This window comes from Drosophila ananassae, chromosome 2L (assembly GCF_017639315.1).
Source record: "Drosophila ananassae strain 14024-0371.13 chromosome 2L, ASM1763931v2, whole genome shotgun sequence".
Taxonomy (NCBI): Eukaryota; Metazoa; Arthropoda; class Insecta; order Diptera; family Drosophilidae; genus Drosophila; species Drosophila ananassae.
The window spans coordinates 27317338-27335302 of NC_057927.1; the positions used below are offsets into that span (position 1 = coordinate 27317338).

General features: G+C 46.5%; 3 protein-coding genes across 6 annotated transcripts in view; all 3 read left to right on the top strand.

Moving 5' to 3' along the window:
* Window positions 1-13178, top strand: part of LOC6505665 (sodium-coupled monocarboxylate transporter 2) — a 34016-nt gene extending 20838 nt beyond the window's left edge. For 3 of the 4 annotated variants that reach the window (XM_032449639.2, XM_032449640.2, XM_014905260.3), the window contains 9 exons: window positions 4140-4363; window positions 4425-4572; window positions 10437-10611; window positions 10695-10830; window positions 11333-11492; window positions 11551-11769; window positions 11828-12206; window positions 12265-12407; window positions 12468-13178. In XM_032449639.2, the coding sequence (XP_032305530.1) occupies window positions 4153-4363; window positions 4425-4572; window positions 10437-10611; window positions 10695-10830; window positions 11333-11492; window positions 11551-11769; window positions 11828-12206; window positions 12265-12407; window positions 12468-12936 (2040 nt within the window). In that variant the 5' untranslated portion in view covers window positions 4140-4152 and the 3' untranslated portion in view covers window positions 12937-13178. The remainder of the gene's footprint in view (window positions 1-4139; window positions 4364-4424; window positions 4573-10436; window positions 10612-10694; window positions 10831-11332; window positions 11493-11550; window positions 11770-11827; window positions 12207-12264; window positions 12408-12467) is intronic. The other variant, XM_001964465.4, reaches the window with a different exon arrangement.
* Window positions 13179-13596: 418 nt separating this feature from the next.
* On the top strand, window positions 13597-17014 carry LOC116654511 (ectopic P granules protein 5 homolog). The gene is made up of 6 exons (XM_032449637.2): window positions 13597-13764; window positions 13819-14579; window positions 14640-14925; window positions 14977-15437; window positions 15491-15718; window positions 15778-17014. The coding sequence occupies exons 1-6, from the start codon at window positions 13735-13737 to the stop codon at window positions 17012-17014; spliced, it is 3003 nt and encodes a 1000-aa protein (XP_032305528.1). The 5' UTR covers window positions 13597-13734.
* On the top strand, window positions 16789-17878 carry LOC116654512 (sodium-coupled monocarboxylate transporter 2-like). Its single transcript, XM_032449642.2, has 2 exons — window positions 16789-17107; window positions 17168-17878. Exons 1-2 carry the CDS (start codon window positions 17025-17027, stop codon window positions 17634-17636), a joined length of 552 nt encoding a protein of 183 aa, XP_032305533.1. The 5' UTR covers window positions 16789-17024; the 3' UTR covers window positions 17637-17878.
* The last annotated feature ends 87 nt before the right edge of the window (window positions 17879-17965 follow it).

Genomic DNA, 17965 nt, shown 5'->3' on the forward strand with positions numbered 1-17965 from the left:
ATTTGCTGGAAGGATTCAAAGGGGAAGGAAGTGAACAGAACAGAACTGGGCAGAACTGGATGGGGAACAGGAACTGGGATCGCTGCTTACAGTTTGACTCGTATTTCATTACTCGAACTGGTATTAAGTGGCAAACTTTTGTATTTAACAACTTTTAGCAGCCGAGCAGCAAAAATGAAGAAGATGAACCGACCAAAGTTTTCAGCGCAAAACCAACACAAAAAATTGAAACGTTTCAGCGAAGAACAAAAAAGTGAAACGCAGTCACTTCACTTGACTGCAATTTCCTAAGTACACAAAGAGAAAAAGTCTGCGATAGGTATAATTATTTGTATGTCCTATGTGTACAGAAAATATCTTTTGATAGAGTTTCAGGAAAACATTTTCCCCAAAATGGCATATAAATTGAAGCAGTTCGCCAAACTTCTTTCCCAAAAAGGTAATAATAAAGGCATTAAGAGATCCCCTAAAATTGGAACAACATTTTGCACTTTGCGATTCCCTTTAACGGCCGCAGAAGTTGCATCCTTAGACCGAAAAATCTGTCACATAAAAGTTTGATTGCCACGCCCCCGCCGAAAAGCTCCCCCTGGAACTGGAAGCTTGACTTTGCCAGTGCATTAATTAGCAAATGCAGTGGGGGAAGGGAAACTTTGGGGCACTACCATGAAATGCATGCAACTATGTTGCAACTCGCAAGCCGCGCGCATAAACTTCAAGTTGAAGTGCCCCATAAATTGAGTGCGCCGCACAAGTGGCTCCTGTACGAGCGCATCTGCATATGCAACAATGTGTCATTGTATTGTAATTTCCCCATGCATAATTATCCTGGCAATTCCCGATCATCAACAGAACAGGTGCCGCGCCTTTCTCCGGCCAAGTTCTGCAATGTAGCGCAGGAATGAAAGTTTTACATACGTTCTGAGTCTCGAAAAAAGGGACTGGCTGGCCATAGTTGGCTCCTGGCCAATGCCGGGCCTGCACTTTGGCTAAATTACACTTTCAATTTGTCAGCTGGCATGGCACTGCAGGCCATTAAATGGCAAATTAAGTTCAGCAGCGGCTCCTATTTTGTTTGCTCGGCAATCCTTGCATTTTTTCTTTCTCTGCCCCAGCCTTGGGAGTCGGTTTCCAGCGCAAATGTGTTTTTGATATGTGTTTCATTGTCTGACGATCTTGGCGCATTATCGTGGCAGATTTTCGGCTCGGGCTATCAGAAACATGTTGAATATTTCATGAGAGTCATAAATCTCCTTCCGCCCGGGCCAAGGAGAGGTCTGCAGCTCGGGAAGTTAAGTCAAGCGCTTACGCGGTCTTCAGTTTTGCCGGGTTTTTATTTTTAATAACTTTCCATTGTGGCTGCCAGTGGCGCACACACACACACACACACACCACACACACGCAACTGAAACCCAAATACACACACGTGAAAATGCCAGGACTCGGGCCAGGACATGTCAACGGCTGGGACGCTTGTTGCTTTTGTTGTTCCTCCTTCAAGCTGCTTTATAATTTATGATGCTTGGCATCGAAGACTCCTCCACATCCTCGCACTGCCACTCCCACTCCCCCTCCCACACACATGTCGCCAACTTTTGTATAATTTTTCCAAAAAAGAGAACTGCATGAATATTAACTGCAAGTGGCAGAATATGGCGACAGCTTCCCTCCCTCATTCCATCGCTGGGCCCATCTTGGCTGCCACTTTTATTGTGTGTGAGCCCGGGCCAAAACTTTCAAGTGCCGGCTTAATCCGGAAGGGGCGACCACGCCCACCTACTAACTTATGCATACGTGTGGCTTAGTCCCTGCTTCTTTTGGCTTCTAGATTTCCTAGTGATTTTGTCAGTTGGTCTGGCAGTTTTTTTCTGGCCAGGATTTTACATACATATTTGATGCAAATGTTCGCAAATTGTCGACGCTGTCTATTGGACATTTTGTGGCCACATTAAGTTTCTGCCACACATCAAAGGATATATTGGATACACTTGAAAATAAACAGTTTGTGGATTTCTCCAAGCAACTGAGTTCCATTTAAGGTAGTAGTTTTTTGAGATATCAATGATTTCATAAAATCCAAAAAGATATTTTCCTGCATGAATATTATTATAAATATTAAGTGTGTAAACTTTATGCCCCGACTTATGTACTTTAAAAAATGCATGAAACTCAAGTATTACTCCGGCATGTCAGCATGTGGAGTGCAGGTGGCACTCTCGTAAGGATCATGGATAATTTGCTTAAGCTCAGCAAGCAGAAAATAACGTTTTGCACACAACCTGGCACGCACAATAGCTCCGGGAGGGGGGCCAGGACCCTCGGAATTGTCCGACCTGACTCCTGGCTCCGGTAGCTCCTGCTATTCGTGTCCTTTGTCTGCCCTGGCTTATCACTTGGCCAAAAAAGCGAAGGGACAAAGATGAGAAAGCTGGCTAGGTGACCAGGCTCCTGGCTCCCGGCTCCTGGATTGCCGCCACTGCTGCCACTGTCAGGCGACTGACATGGCAGCTGTGCTTTAAACAAAGCTAAGCTCGGGCAAAAACAACATGACTAATAGTTTTGACAGAACCAGGCAAAACAAAAGCCAGACAGCATGTCAGATAAAAGCCAAACGACTGTGGGGCCGGGAGGGCCAAGAACGGGGCGAAAAAGCGAAACTGCATGCTAAATGTTGTCAATTAGTTGAACGGAACGACCGAGATGATGACCACCGGATGACACTTGAAAAAAGCAGTTGACCAGCTCGGGGCAATGGGGCGTATGGGTAATGCGGGATTTGACCAGCAATACATTATATTTAATGACATGACTGGGAGGGAGCTCCGAACTTTATCGGTGACTTGCGGAATTGTAGTCTTAAAGACTGAACAAATTTTAATATAAAAGGCATCAGACAGCCAGACATTTATTTTGCAAATGGAACAGCTGAACCGACCACGTGACTTGCTGCTTTTTAATGAGATAATTTGCAAAACAAAATTAAATCAACGACTATTTGTTTTATAAATGACACAGTCCAGCAAGGTTCCACTATAAATTAATCATCCTCAGTTGGCTATTGAAGATCGCGGGGTTTCCCGGGAAACTATCTTTCAATTCATAGAGAGCTCTTGAATAATTCCAACTCTTCCATTGACAATATAAAAACTGGTATTGGGTCTGGCGTTTGAGCTAAAAATAACTGCCAAGCCCAAACTTATAAGCCAATGGAACATTTGTTCCAATTAGTTTTCCCCCTTTGTCCTTAAAAGTTTTTCTTTGAAGTCTTGGCAACTATTTGGGAAACTGGGAAACCAGGGCCCCGGAATCAGGTGAGGGGTGAGCCAAATCCTATATCCTTTTCGTTTTTGGGTCCACATCACAAGGCGACTCAACAGTTTGGCTTTGCTATAAAAACACAAAGTCGCAGGCAAGTCGCACTTAAGCTGACTTCTTACCTCGGCTAACACACACCCTCCCAGCCAGAAACAAAGTACAGTAAAAAGTCGCTTTGGAAGAACGCCACACAAATGTCAGAGCGTGAGTCCATAACTGTAAATTTCCTTTGCTTAGGTACAGTGAGAAAAAATGGACAAATCGTAATTTTTATATTAAACATCTAACAATTTAGGAGAAGCTTCATATTCCAAAGAGGCATTATAATACTTATATGGTAAAAGTAGAAGTTTCTAAGTATAAAAACCGCTCTAAGAATATCTGCCCAGTGTTGGCCTTTCTTGGTGAAAGTTCGGTACAGTAGCTGTTTTTTGCCGCTCATTTGACTTGGCCCTAAGTGGGCGAAGTTGGGAAATTGGGCGGCCAAGGGTGCTGGCAGTGCATCTGTTATGATGGGTGCAGGCAACCGCAGCACCCTCCAACGGATATGCAACAATGTGGCCCAAGTTTCCTGCTCCGCCGGGCAGGGACACGGAGGAGCTCTCAGTTGGCATTATGTCCACCGAGCGTGACTAACATGCACATGCTCAACTGTGCTGGAAAGCGTTTTATCCAGCTCACATCTCACCTAAAAGCCCCCATGCCGTCAGCCCCAGTTTTCCTGAAAAGTTGAAGAGATTGTGTTTGTTTTTTGCCGGTCACCAACTTGAATTTTGATTTTTTTTTCACATCTCGGCTTTTTTTTTGTTGCATCTTCCCAACAGCAGCCGCAGCAACATGGCCAAGGACCTGAGTACTCTGGGCTGGGATTATCTGATGTTCGTCCTGTTTATAGCCATCACCGTCTTGGGGCCGCTTTGGAAACGAATTTTCGGCAAAAAAAAGGAGCGCAGCAAGGCCGATTATGTTTTCGCCACCGGCGGTGTTTCGATCGTAGCTGTGATGATTTCCATAGCTCGAGGAACACTAGGAGTTCGATCTGTCCTGGGTAAGCTTGATTATTTTCTCTGCCCAACAAATCAATATGAAATATTACTATTATTATGTAGGCTATCCCAGTGAGCTGTACTATCGTGGTTCTGCCATGTGGGAGATCATCTATGGCATGATGAGTGCCTACCCGATTGTGTGCTTCATGTTCGTGCCAGTCTACTTCAACCTGGGCATCACCTCCGTCTATCAGTACATCGATCTCAGGTGAGTCCGAGACAGACAGAACAAACAAAGTTCCCACGCAGTAGGGAAGGAGGAGGAGAGTCACTCCCTTGAGCGCCACATCGTTTAATTAGCAAGAAACGAAGCGGCAACAGGGAAATTGTTATTTAAACATTCATTTTAATTTCGCCAAATGAGTCGCAGTGTCGCAACAGCCGCTCCTGCTTCCCTTATCGCCGAAGCGCACACAATTTTATTCTTCATTAAGGAGGCCAAATGAAACTAAGCAGGACACAGCCAGGATCCAGCTCAGGTTTAGGTTCTGTTTCTGATGCTGATGCTGATTCTGTCCGCGGTGCAACTTGTGCCGCGTTGCTAAATAAATTTGAATTACATTAAAAAAAAAACAGAACAGAACAACAGAAGCAGCAACAATGAGACGCTAACAAATGGCCAAACAAAAGCAGAGCCGACAGAGCAAATAATCTATAGATTCGTCCTTGCCCTGCCGGAGCAGGACTCGGACTCCGTCGCGGATGCTATCGCCCAGTTGTCGTCAGTTCCGCCACAGCGCCACTGTCTCCTCCATCTGTCGCAAGTTGTCGCCTCGTGGGCCTAATTGTTTTTTAAGTTCGAAATTAGTTAACAAATTTGTTATCAAATGTTTTGCAGTTTCGACAACAGAATTCAATTAATTGCAAAAACTGACAAGACAAACAGAGTCGGCGGCGTCTGGGGTGCGGAGCATAATTTGATTGAAATTTAATTGGCATGTGCCGTCCATTGGCAACATTTTTTGGCTAATAGGGAAGAGTGCGGAGAAGGGCCAGGGAAAGTAGCGAAAGTGAAAGCTGTGCAGAATTGACAAATTATTTAAATGTTTTCCTAGGCCAGAACAGGGGTAATTTGTAAATTAGCATAAAACAAAGTGAAACACACGAAGGACTTTAGGGCCGTCGAAGTAATATTAATGACAAAATCGATGACTAATCTATATTTAGTTTGTTTCTACAATGAGTAGTTGAATTCGATTAATCCTAGCTGGATTTGGGCCAAAAAATAAACCTATCTAATCACAATTGCCCAATTTAAAATAATGCCTAATTCAGTGATGGATAAAGTGATTTTTATAAAATATACCATAATTTTGGTGCGAGGCTTTAACACTCTAACTAATTGGCCAGCCAACGAGACAAGCGACTTCATCAATCCTTGTCAATTGGCTTAGTCCTTTGGCGAAAGTAAAGACTGGAAAAAAAGAGATCCATCCAAGGCAAAAAAAGGGTTGATGGCGGGGGACTGGGAAGACGCTACATGGCCAAATGTTGCCCCAGAAAGTTGCGAGCACAGCATTTGGATGCCTCATTGTCGCTTGTCATCGCAACTGGCGCCCGCGACATGTTTATGCATACAACTTCATCAAAATAGGCCGAACTTCGGATGGGCCAAGGACTTGGAGGGGGATTGGGGTCTAGGTCGCACACAGAGGCCGATAAGTGAATATGCTACAAATTGCCAAAAGCCACTTGGCCAACAAGCAGGCAGTCAGGCCAAATGAAGAAATGTTCGCCGCCCACTCCAGATGGAAGAAAGACAATAGCCTTGACGTAGGCAACACGATGACAATGCTCAAAAAAAAAAGAGGAGAGTGGAACTAAAGGACATCCAGTAGTCGGAAATGAAAAAAGGACATGTAACTGAAACACTTTGCCTAGCGCTGACTTTTACATTACAGGGCTTAAAATATTTTTTTCAAAAAGCAAACTCCTTTAGGTTGCCTCAACACATATCCTTGCACACTTTAAGACTAAGGGGTATGGAAACCAGAGGCAAAAAAGCAAAGAAATCCAACAAAGCAGCCACTTGGTCTGAGGCTGTTGACAAATTGTATGACAATTCGTTTGTGCCATAATGTTTATAAATAGCGCGTGTTGTTGCCTGTCACTAACATCAGGCATCAAGGATCAAGCATCAGGCACGCAGCTCCTCCCCTTCCGAAAAACTTGCGAAACAAAAAACCCAAGACATCCATCCACACACACTGTCGCACAGCCAACACCCACACCCACATACACACCCACAGCCACACACATACATGCACTCACAAAGTCATGGATTCTCTCACTTGTCAGTCGGCTGTCGCAAGTGATGTCTGCCACTCAAATTGGGGGCGGATAGAATGGCTCGGGATGGGCGACCCTTGACTCGCTGCCAACTCAAGTGTTGGCCGACTCTCGCACAGATTTCCCCACACAGATCTGGCTGTCCGGCCATCGAGTTCAATGGTCAAGCAAAGTTCGGCTTTGTTCTTACGGCATAATTCCATCTATTGTGTGTTGGGTGAACTGGTGGCTAGTGGCTACTGGCTAGGGGCTAGGAGATGGGGTGGCAATTACATGTAAATAAATTGATATCAACCTTGTGTACGGCAGGGCAGCGGGAGAGATCAATGCGAACAGTTGTTAGCACTTAGCAAATGGAAAAAGTGCATTTGGGCTTCCTCCTCCTGGTTTATTTACGAGTACAAGGAGCCAACAAAGTGCCAGGGAATGAAAAAATAACTCGACGGCAGGTGGAGATGATGGAAGGTTAGTGGGGTGGAGGAGGCGGAAAGGCGGGAAAAGGGTAGAGGTCGAGCTTTTTGGGGCGACATGCATACGCATAAATAAAGTCGTTTTCGTCGCTGGGCTACAAAGTGAGAGCGTGATTTGCAATTCAAAGACAACAAAGTTGTTTGGGAGCAACACATATGCCCCTGGCAGGATCACAGTGAGAGGGCATATTGGCACTAAGCTAATCATGTCATAAAAAATACTTGTACAAGGGCTATGACAGCAAAGGATAGTAGGAGGATTACAAACAAGGACATTTAAGAGAATTTCAACTTTAAGGCATAAAACTCGGAGCTCTTCTTTAATATTTTCCCTTAAATCTCAGTTCTCCTCCATGTATATTAGCTTTCATCTTTGACTGACAACCTCTGGGGTACCTGGAAGTCGTTAAGGTCACATCATACCTTTCAACTTTGATTCTCTTTTTTCTTTGGCTTTTTCCCCCTGTCGATGTGGGCGGCTTTTAACACTGCGACGGCACTCAGCTCGGGACACCAACTTCACATGGCTGATTATGTTTATTTATGCATGGCATTTAATGCAATCAAATATGTCGCCCTTTTCGCCCGAGCCTTTGAGCAGAGATTGGCTTTGATTGTAAAATTAACTCGGAGCGCCCTTGCCCGGGGCGGTGTCTAAACGGCGATTATCTGGCCATTGTACAAAACCACTCGTCATATTAAATTTGCCATTAATTTATGCCTTTGTCGCCGGCACCCAAAACTGGCTTAGCGGCTTTCCCATGATAAATGATCCGGGTCCGAGCAGGAGCCGACCGACCTCATTCTGGGTGGCCAGTGGGAGATGCGAGATGGGACGTACGTAGATACCTACCAGGAGCCTACCAGGAGTTCAATTAATGGGTGAGCAGCCCCCTGACCTGCTCATGCTGCTCCCTCTTTCTCCGGCTTCTCTCTTCTGGAAGCCCATTTCACACCCTCTAGTGGTCATTGACGTTGTCCTGTGGGTGGATTGTGGGCGTGCGGTGAGCTTGGTGCGGGGGGAGCAAGTGTCCTTGCTGGTAATTGCTTACCCGCTGGCATGGTTGCAGCAATTATTGCATACTTTGCGGCACTTACATTTCATTTAAAGTTATTAAGCGACAATCGCATCGCAGGATGTCTTTAATCAACTCAACGAAGTGAATTACGCAGGCGGGGGGAGCCAGGATGGAGGCAAACGGTTAAATCAATTAAACTAAAACAAAAGCCTGGGACTGGGACATCGTTCAATCAACTGGACGGCGGTGACAGCCTCCAGGTCATTACTCACACACAGGGCCCAATGAAATGACAGACAGACAGAAAGGGAGATCCTTGGCCAGGCCAGGCCAAGCCGAGCCGAACCGAGCCAAGCCGAGCCGAGCACTTATTGTGATGAACACAATGTTAACAGGCTAAATGAGAAACAAATGCCACAATCAGACAACGTAGAAAAACACTCGCAGAGGCCGAGGGGCCAGCCACAGCAACAGCTACAGAAATGAAAGGCAACCGAAAACAATAAATCCCATAAATCATATTAAATTGACATATCAGGCTAAAATTGACCGCAAGCAACAATATGTTCTATCCGTGTGGCAGGGTGTGTTTGGTAGTCCGGGCTTGTGTTGGGTTATTGTATCCTACAATAATATTTCTTTATCAATTTCCACAACAAGCTCAGCCCTAGGAAAAACAAGAAAAACCCAAGAAAATGCCTAAATAAATGTTTGGCCAACCAAGCAAGCCGGAGAGCCCGGAGAATCATCCCACTGCCACGCCCATTCAATCAACACATATTCGATTGTCATACATGTGTCCTTGGCTGTCCGGCTGGGCTGGCCAGTTATGTGTGCTGGCCTGCCTGGCCTACGGGCTGGCCTCTGCAGGATTTTCCGATTTCCGCCGAGACTTCTCTCTTTCGGGGCCGCAATTAAAATGTGTATCAAGCATACGACACGTTGTCATGTAAACCGCTTTAAGCCCCAGCCAACAATGTTAAGTCGATCGGGTAAATATGTTAAGCCTGTCCCACAAACATGCCAATCGATGTTTGCTTACGGCAAAAGTGCAGCACCGCCATTAACCCCCTGGTTAATTAATACTTGGTGGTGCAGTGGTGCATATTGCAGCGAACCCACTTCATAATGAACCGAGCATTAAGGCGATTAAAGAGACAGCCCCGGGATCTCATTCTCCCCGCCGCCTAAATGTACATTTAATTCCCGCTCCAGCAACACCTGCGCCTCCTGGAGCCAATCGCTCATTGGCCGAGGAGATAGGGCCCGATGACAGCCCGCAACACGGCCCAGATCAATATTGGCCAAGGGCAATTAATCATTTAGTGGGCCGACTCACACACATGCAGTGCCAAGCATAGACGCAGAAGTGTAAAGGATGAGAACAAGGACGAGACGAATCGGAGTCGGGCCAGGGAAAAGTGGATTATGCAGCCAGATTAGATGTTCGACGAGAAATTACTTGGGATTACAGCCCACACAGTGCGTAACGAGCCCTTAAGGAGATCTATATAAAATTTAATATAGATTTTTTAAGATATTAAATATTCTATTAAATTGAAATTGAATATCCAAACAAGCTTGGGGCGGTCAAAAACCTTTAAATCACTCCATATAACACGTATAAATTTCACTTAAATCAGAGATAGTGAACTTGATTCCACAGGATGTTAAAACTATTTTATAGTTTCGAAACGGACTGCAAACCTTATGAGCTTAAAGCTGGGAACACCAATCAAAGCATTACGGACGTAAAGCAGTGTATTTATTATAGACCCCGGGCACTGCCTTTCTCTCCATGGCAGTGCGTGTGGAAAGGCACTTGAGACATTCGCCCGGACCCCCACATAACGCATACTAAACGATCATTAGGGGAACCCCCTGAAAAGCCGTGCTCCCCATCTTGTCGCACATTTCGCATCAAATTAACACACAAATTTTTACAACCCCGAGAAGAACATAAAAGGCTAGAGCCCGCGCCCTGGCCCAACTATAAAAACAATCAAAACGAGTTACAGACCCGCCAATTTTCTTAGGTTTTTCTCTGTCGCCCATGTCGTAAATTTAACCCTCCCATACCCGATGCCACACATAACTTCTTTACAGCGGGTAGTAAATCATAAAAGAGGTTAAAAATAAAAATAAATTCCGAAATTCTTAGCTCGAGAAAGAGCCAAGTCGCCATTAAAAGTTTAATAAAAATAAATAAATGGATAGGAGGACGAGTGCAGAAGGCAGTCGAAGGAGCTTGATTAAATCCCGCACCTGTAACTCTGTTCTCCGGTATTTTGCAGGTTCAAGAGCCGCACGGTCAGGTGCCTGGCGTCGGCCACCTATATAGTGAGGCAGATTTGCAACCTGGGCATCACCGTTTACACACCCAGCGTGGCCCTCTCGACGGTGATTGGGATACCCTACTGGGCCTCCATCGTGGGCATGGCCATCATTTGCATATTCTTCACCATTATGGTAAGTTGGGGGGCATCCGGCTCGGGAATGCCAGCGATTTAACGATGAAAATATTTAAATTCCTTGTGTTTTCCACTCATTAGGGCGGTCTGAAGGCGGCCATCAACGCGGATGTCATCCAGACCCTGACCATTTTGGTTGTCACCATCGCCGTCTGCATCCAGGGCACCATTTCCACGGGCGGCGTGAAGAAGGTCTACCAACTGAATCGGGACAACGGTAAGCCATCAGTTTTAGTTTGTGGCTGGGATTCGCTTCGATTGATCATAGCAGCTTATTAGCCGGCTGTCAGGATATGTGTATCCTGCACGCATACCATACCACTTATAGTGTAGTGCTGACGAATGATGACTATTAAAATGGCATCCATTGTGGGATGCCACTGCGAATCCCGTGTACCTCCTGCCACGTCCCTTCCCGTTTCTGTTACTGCGCCGGCTCATTATGCACATAAATGATGATGATAAAAGTGGCATAAAACAGCGGCATCTGAATCCGGGGCGGGGGCAGGAGAAGCTGAGTAGGAAATGGCAGCCTCGCATGACGACAGTAATAAATGTGTGATGGCGGAGCGTTTGTCACTCGGGTTTGAGTTGTTGGCTGTCATTGTGCGGCAATCGTCGGGCTCCTGGGAATCCCTCCACCTGCTCCGGCTGCTCCTGCAGCTCAATCTTTAACTAGTTGCCATAGGGAGTACATTGCCATTTCGCCTACTCCGCAGGTCGTCTCAACTTCTTCAACTTCACCGGCGACATGACGGTGCGGGTGGATACCACCTCCGCCTGGCTGGGACAGCTGTTTATGTCCCTTTCCCAGATTGGATGCCAGCAGAACTTCATGCAGCGCTACGTCAGCCTGAAGTCCTTAAAGCAAGTGCGACGGTGAGTGATCTCCAAACTGTAATAAAAGCTAAAATATAACCAAGCTCTTACTTTGCAGAGTGATGCTCACCAATGTTCCCCTGGTGTTCCTCTTCTTTTCGCTCTCCTGGCTATCCGGCATGGTCATCTACTCCACCTACATCAACTGTGATCCCTACGCGGAAGGCTACATCAAGAAGCCCGATGAGATCCTGCCCTTTTTCGTAGAGGATCAACTTGGATTCTTGCCCGGATTTGTAGGCATATTCATGGCCACGCTCTTCAATGGAGCGCTTTGGTAGATACCCTAACAAATATTTCTTAAAAGCCTTAACTAATTTGTAAAATTCTTACAGCATGATGGTCTCCAACTTGAACTCCCTGGCCACTGTTTGCTGGGAGGACTTCATTTCGCAGTTTCCCAAGTTCAAAGGACTCTCCGACAAGCAACAGCTGAGAATCCTCAAGCTGATCACCGTCATCTGTGGCCTGATTATCATGTGCGTGGCATTCGGAGTGGGTTTGTTGGCTGGAGTCATTGAATCCTCGCTGCTTGTGTTTTCGGCCACTTCGGGTCCTTTGCTGGGCTGTTTCATATTGGCCATGATGGTGCCCATTGCCAACTGGAAGGGTACCTCTGCTGGAATGATCACCGCCTGTGCCTTTGTCCTGTGGATCATTGGCGGAGGAATGACCATCGAAAAGTCGAATCCCATGTTGCCCACATCGACGGAGGTGGGATTGGAAACGCTGAAATTGAATTGAATGGTTTCAAAGAGGCTTTTTCTTACAGGGTTGCTCCAACCACAGTTTTTCGGACTCGATTACGAAGCCCCTGATTGAACCTGGCCAGATGCCTTGGCTCATGACTCACACTCCCATTAATGGCTACAACCAGAGCTTTGTGGCCACACCACCAACAATAGCACCCGAAAGGTAGATACTTTAGTAGATTATTTAAAAATTACAATTTTTAACCTTTTTATTTACTTCTAGATCTGGACTGGAGACCTTCTACTCCATTAGCTTCATGTACTACAGCTTGATTGGCACGGCACTGACTGTCATCATCGGCACCCTGATCAGCCTGGTAACCCAGCACCCGGATGATGCCTACGATGGCAAGCTGCTCCACCCTTTGATCTTCCGTCTGTGCGAGCGTTTCTCTGGCCAGAAGCCGTACTATGTGAAGCACGAGGAGGAGTCTGGCCTGAATGGGCGTAACAGCAGTGAGTCCTCGGCCTCCGGAACGACAACCTGCAAGGAGGAGAAGATCAATCACGGCTATGAATCCTCGCCGGAGGAGAAGGAAAAGAACAATCCTATTGCGGTGGTTTTTACGACGTCAGAAGGAGCCAAGGATCAGCAGTCCATCTGCGACAGTAGTCGCATCCAAATGGACACCGTGCCGGGAGCGGGGGAGACGGGCGTATACCGCCAGCTGGCTGGCAGATCTGCGCTCTGAGATCTGTCTTAGCCTGTCCAATTAGTTCGTAGTTCGCTAAGCTAAGCCCTAGAATAGATCAATTAGTTAGCCAAGTGTTTTTCAAGTCTATAAAGATGCTGTGATTTTCTGTGCGCGACTATTGTTGAGCAATGTTCGCGCCTGTTGTAGCAATCGAGTTTCATTCGCATGTACTTATCGCATGTGTGTGCGTGACAGTGTGCAATAAATAAAGACAAATAAACGTATTTTTGTACAAATCACAAAACTGTGTACTAACGGCATTTTGGATTTTGCGCGCCTGACCACTTAAATAGCCAGTGCTGCCCATCAGCTATATAAATTTTAGTTTATCGATAACACAATTTTTTAAGGAACCATTGTAAGGTGTTTGAATTAAATGGTGGGGAAGAAGAATGTATTTATTTTATAGTTCGATGTATTCCATTTGTTTTGAAATTAATGATTCCAAAGTCCATTTGGATTCCCTCTTTAAACTTCATAAAAAACTTTCAAACATGTTCAAAATTTGAAAAAGTTCATTAAAAAAATTAAAACAAATGAGGTAAATTGGTTGTTGAAAGGGGGTCAGAACTTTAACTACCTTAAGGCTACTATGCCAAAATTAGGAAAATAAATTTGTATATATTTTTTAAAGTGTAAACATCCGATAGTTCTTTATGCCGGGGCCAGCTGGGCGAGCTCCATGGTTGTCCATCTCTATTATGTGGGGATTTTCATTGTTTAGTGGTGCTGTGTCCAAAATAATGCACAAATAGAACGCAAAAGGCTTTGGGAGAAGAGAATTAATTCGTAGAAATGGCTACGCTAGTCAAGCCCAAAAAGGAGGTGGGTTGCCAAATCTATAACATTCGCATACTAAGCCAAAACACTAAATTGCAGAAGACGAAAAAACAGCGAAGCGACAGGCAGATTCCAAAAGAGGAAGAGGAGGAAACTGCTCAGTTATCAACAAGTAACGATGAACAAAGAGAGGAGGCGCCGGAGAATGTATCGCTGCTGGAGGAATTGGAACGGGTAGCCGCTTTGGCCAGCAGCAGCAGTGGCGCGGACATAATTAGCCACGACTGTTGCATTTCCAGCGATGTGAGGGAGCAACCCGAGGAAAGCGTCGCAGAGGTGGAACCGGAAGTTGAAACTCAAATTGAAACCGAACCAAATGCCCCAAGTGCCCCACCCTCGACCACCAATGTCGTGCCTCACATTGTGCAGTATCCCAATCTGCTGCCGATGCATGTCTCCAATGCCCAAGTAGAGGAGCAGAGTGCAAAGATTGTCTACCGATTGCAGTCGGAGACACAAGCCTCGGGTTTTGCTCTGGCCAGGAGCAATGTGAAGCCCCTTAGCGATGAGCAGCTGCGTCAAATCTACAACTGCCCCGATCTGGAGCTGGCAAAGCAATTTGAGCTGGAGTTCCTTATGAACTCGCTGCTAGAGTCCAGCGAGGCCGATCCCTTGTACTCAGCCCTGCAAGAGTACTACGAGCTACAAGGCAAGATCACCTCGAACTTGCACGACGTAAAAAAGTGGCGCAAAAACTGCGGAGTATCGCAAAGACAAATCTGGAAAAAAGAGTCCGTGACACGAAGCTTTAGTGGTACTTGCGGAGATGGGAATGTAGTGCAAGAGAACGTCACATTCGAGTAATTAAATGACCTTATTTAAGATGCATAGTTTCCATAGTTTTAAATGTTTATTCCCAGAATCATACAGGTTGATCCGGTGAAGCTTGAGTTGGCCAAAACCTCTCTAACAAGCCTTTACGACCTGGTCTGCCACACGTACACTAACAACCTGATCACCGCCAAGATAACCAAAGTGAAGGTCGACCAAATTATCAACGACTTGCTATCTTATCCCCATGCGGATGGCCCGCAGGAGATCTCCTTGAACAAACTCCAATCTGGAGCGGCCTTGGAGTGTGTTTCCCAGTTGCGAAGAGCCATCTCCATACTGTTCTGTTTCATAAGGCGACCCAGTCCAAATGCGGTAAACTAAAGTCAACTTTAGGAAACTGTTTTAAAACTTTTGTAATTTTAGAATTTCGACACAGACCTAAAGCAATGGCTGCGTCAACTAATTGCCTTGCAATTGATTCTGGCCACCAGAGAGGATCACTGGTTCCTGCTCTTTAATATTTTGCGTTGCCCCAATGGCGTAGGCTCCTGGGCCGCCCAGTTTTTACAGCTGCCGGGAATGCAGATTGCTCCACGCAGCTCTCAGAAAAATGACCTGCCGTTGGATCTAAACTCCCCAGAACTGAATCACTGCATGGCTGTGCTTCAGATCCTGCTGATGCCGGTGAAAAAGAGAAACGAATACCTAAAGGGCCAGGCACAAGCGCATCGCGAGCTTTCAGAGGCAACAGGTACCACCGAACGGTGGATCGTGGTCGACTCCGATGGGGAGGACTCGCACACACCAGCTGGGGAATGCATTGGATTGAAGGAAAGCGATCTAATTGCTTTGCTGAACCAACTGCCGTTTGAAAAGATCTTTATGTAAGTTGAAACTGTTGGTTGTGAAGTTATATTCCTAGATAGATCTTTTCCAGATCGGCCATGCGCATAGAGAAGTTTCTAGACGACTACATCCTGGAACCGGACATGATCACTGCCCAGAGCATGCTGGCTGTGGTGGTGTTCTTTTCCCAGTTAGTCAAGATACTGGGAGAGGGACTGCTGACTTACAACAACGAAAGATACAAGCAACTGGCCAAGAGACTGGGTCGTTTAGTGCGCCACACTCTACAGTATATCTTCGACTACAACGAACTGTTTCTGTAAGAATTTTTTAAGCGTTTCTATTGCAACATTTTCATTAATAAGGACCCCCCCACAGAAACAACAACAGACCCAAATCGACCGAGCTGTTCGAACGTATTCAAGTGGAACTGCAGGCTCTGCTTATCCGAGCTTGCGGTTACATTTACCGCACTCGCAATCTGGGAACCTGGCAGTACTTCTCCACCCTACCCTTTGGCACCTTGGACACCGAGGTTGTGTGGCACCTGTTCTACTACCTAAACGTGGGCTTCCCCATCGATTTGTCAAACGATTTGGTCGGCAATGCCGAGGCTGCCTTCCAGTCGGATGACTTTTGGGCTAAGTTTGATTTGGCCAACGCGGACGTGGCTCCGGACGACATGTACTATCTGCTGCAGACCTTCTTCGAGATGGCCAACGACCGCAATCGCAGTAAAGACGCCAACTTAGTCAAAGCCATCTGCCTTCACATTTTTCACATCGGCTATATACATCGCTCGACGCGGGAGTTTTGCTACAAGGCGGCGCGAGATATGTTGGTCAACTTGATGGACGAAAACCTGATGGGCTGCCTGCTGGTGCAGATTAAGATGCGCTACGGGGAGGTGGACCAGGCGGCGTATCTGTTCAAGGCACTGCCCCTTGAAAACTGGCATCCTAGCATGGACAGCTTCGAGGTTCTTTCCAATTGGCTTCTCCACTTTGATTATCAGTCCTCGGAGAGCCACTTGGCCCGTCTAATTATCAGTCATTTGAATTGGGGTCTGGACGTGGAGGGTCGTCTCTTCCTGCCCCACAACATTCATGTTCGGATGGCTCACCTGGTGAACGAGGCCTTAAACAAGTTTGCTCCCGAAGTAATTGGCGCTTCCGGAATCTCTGAGAGCGTGCGCCAAGTCTCCTCGCTGATCGACTCCACCCAGACGAGTCGGGAGCAGTTCACTAACTGGTGCTGGCGTATGATCTCCCTGCTGCGGCTGCATCTTATGGACCAAGGGGTGGAGTCTGTGAAGAGAACCCTCTTGCATCCCACGGAACCACTAATGTTTATACCCGAGCTGGAGCGCATGGACATAATATTCCAAGGGGTCACGGAGAATCGCCCGCTGGCTTTGTATGTGGGCATGCTGGTCAGTTTGCATGGCCATTCCATTCCCCTCATCTGCCAGCACGGATTCAACCTGCTGCAGCAACTACTGCTGGATCACAGACACGCAGCCACCATTCGATGCCTTGAGCTAATTGTGCCCTTATTTTTAGAAACTCCTGAAAGCCTTAGGGGCTTCGGACTCGATTACGAAGCCCCTGATTGAACCTGGCCAGATGCCTTGGCTCATGACTCACACTCCCATTAATGGCTACAACCAGAGCTTTGTGGCCACACCACCAACAATAGCACCCGAAAGGTAGATACTTTAGTAGATTATTTAAAAATTACAATTTTTAACCTTTTTATTTACTTCTAGATCTGGACTGGAGACCTTCTACTCCATTAGCTTCATGTACTACAGCTTGATTGGCACGGCACTGACTGTCATCATCGGCACCCTGATCAGCCTGGTAACCCAGCACCCGGATGATGCCTACGATGGCAAGCTGCTCCACCCTTTGATCTTCCGTCTGTGCGAGCGTTTCTCTGGCCAGAAGCCGTACTATGTGAAGCACGAGGAGGAGTCTGGCCTGAATGGGCGTAACAGCAGTGAGTCCTCGGCCTCCGGAACGACAACCTGCAAGGAGGAGAAGATCAATCACGGCTATGAATCCTCGCCGGAGGAGAAGGAAAAGAACAATCCTATTGCGGTGGTTTTTACGACGTCAGAAGGAGCCAAGGATCAGCAGTCCATCTGCGACAGTAGTCGCATCCAAATGGACACCGTGCCGGGAGCGGGGGAGACGGGCGTATACCGCCAGCTGGCTGGCAGATCTGCGCTCTGAGATCTGTCTTAGCCTGTCCAATTAGTTCGTAGTTCGCTAAGCTAAGCCCTAGAATAGATCAATTAGTTAGCCAAGTGTTTTTCAAGTCTATAAAGATGCTGTGATTTTCTGTGCGCGACTATTGTTGAGCAATGTTCGCGCCTGTTGTAGCAATCGAGTTTCATTCGCATGTACTTATCGCATGTGTGTGCGTGACAGTGTGCAATAAATAAAGACAAATAAACGTATTTTTGTACAAATCACAAAACTGTGTACTAACGGCATTTTGGATTTTGCGCGCCTGACCACTTAAATAGCCAGTGCTGCCCATCAGCTATATAAATTTTAGT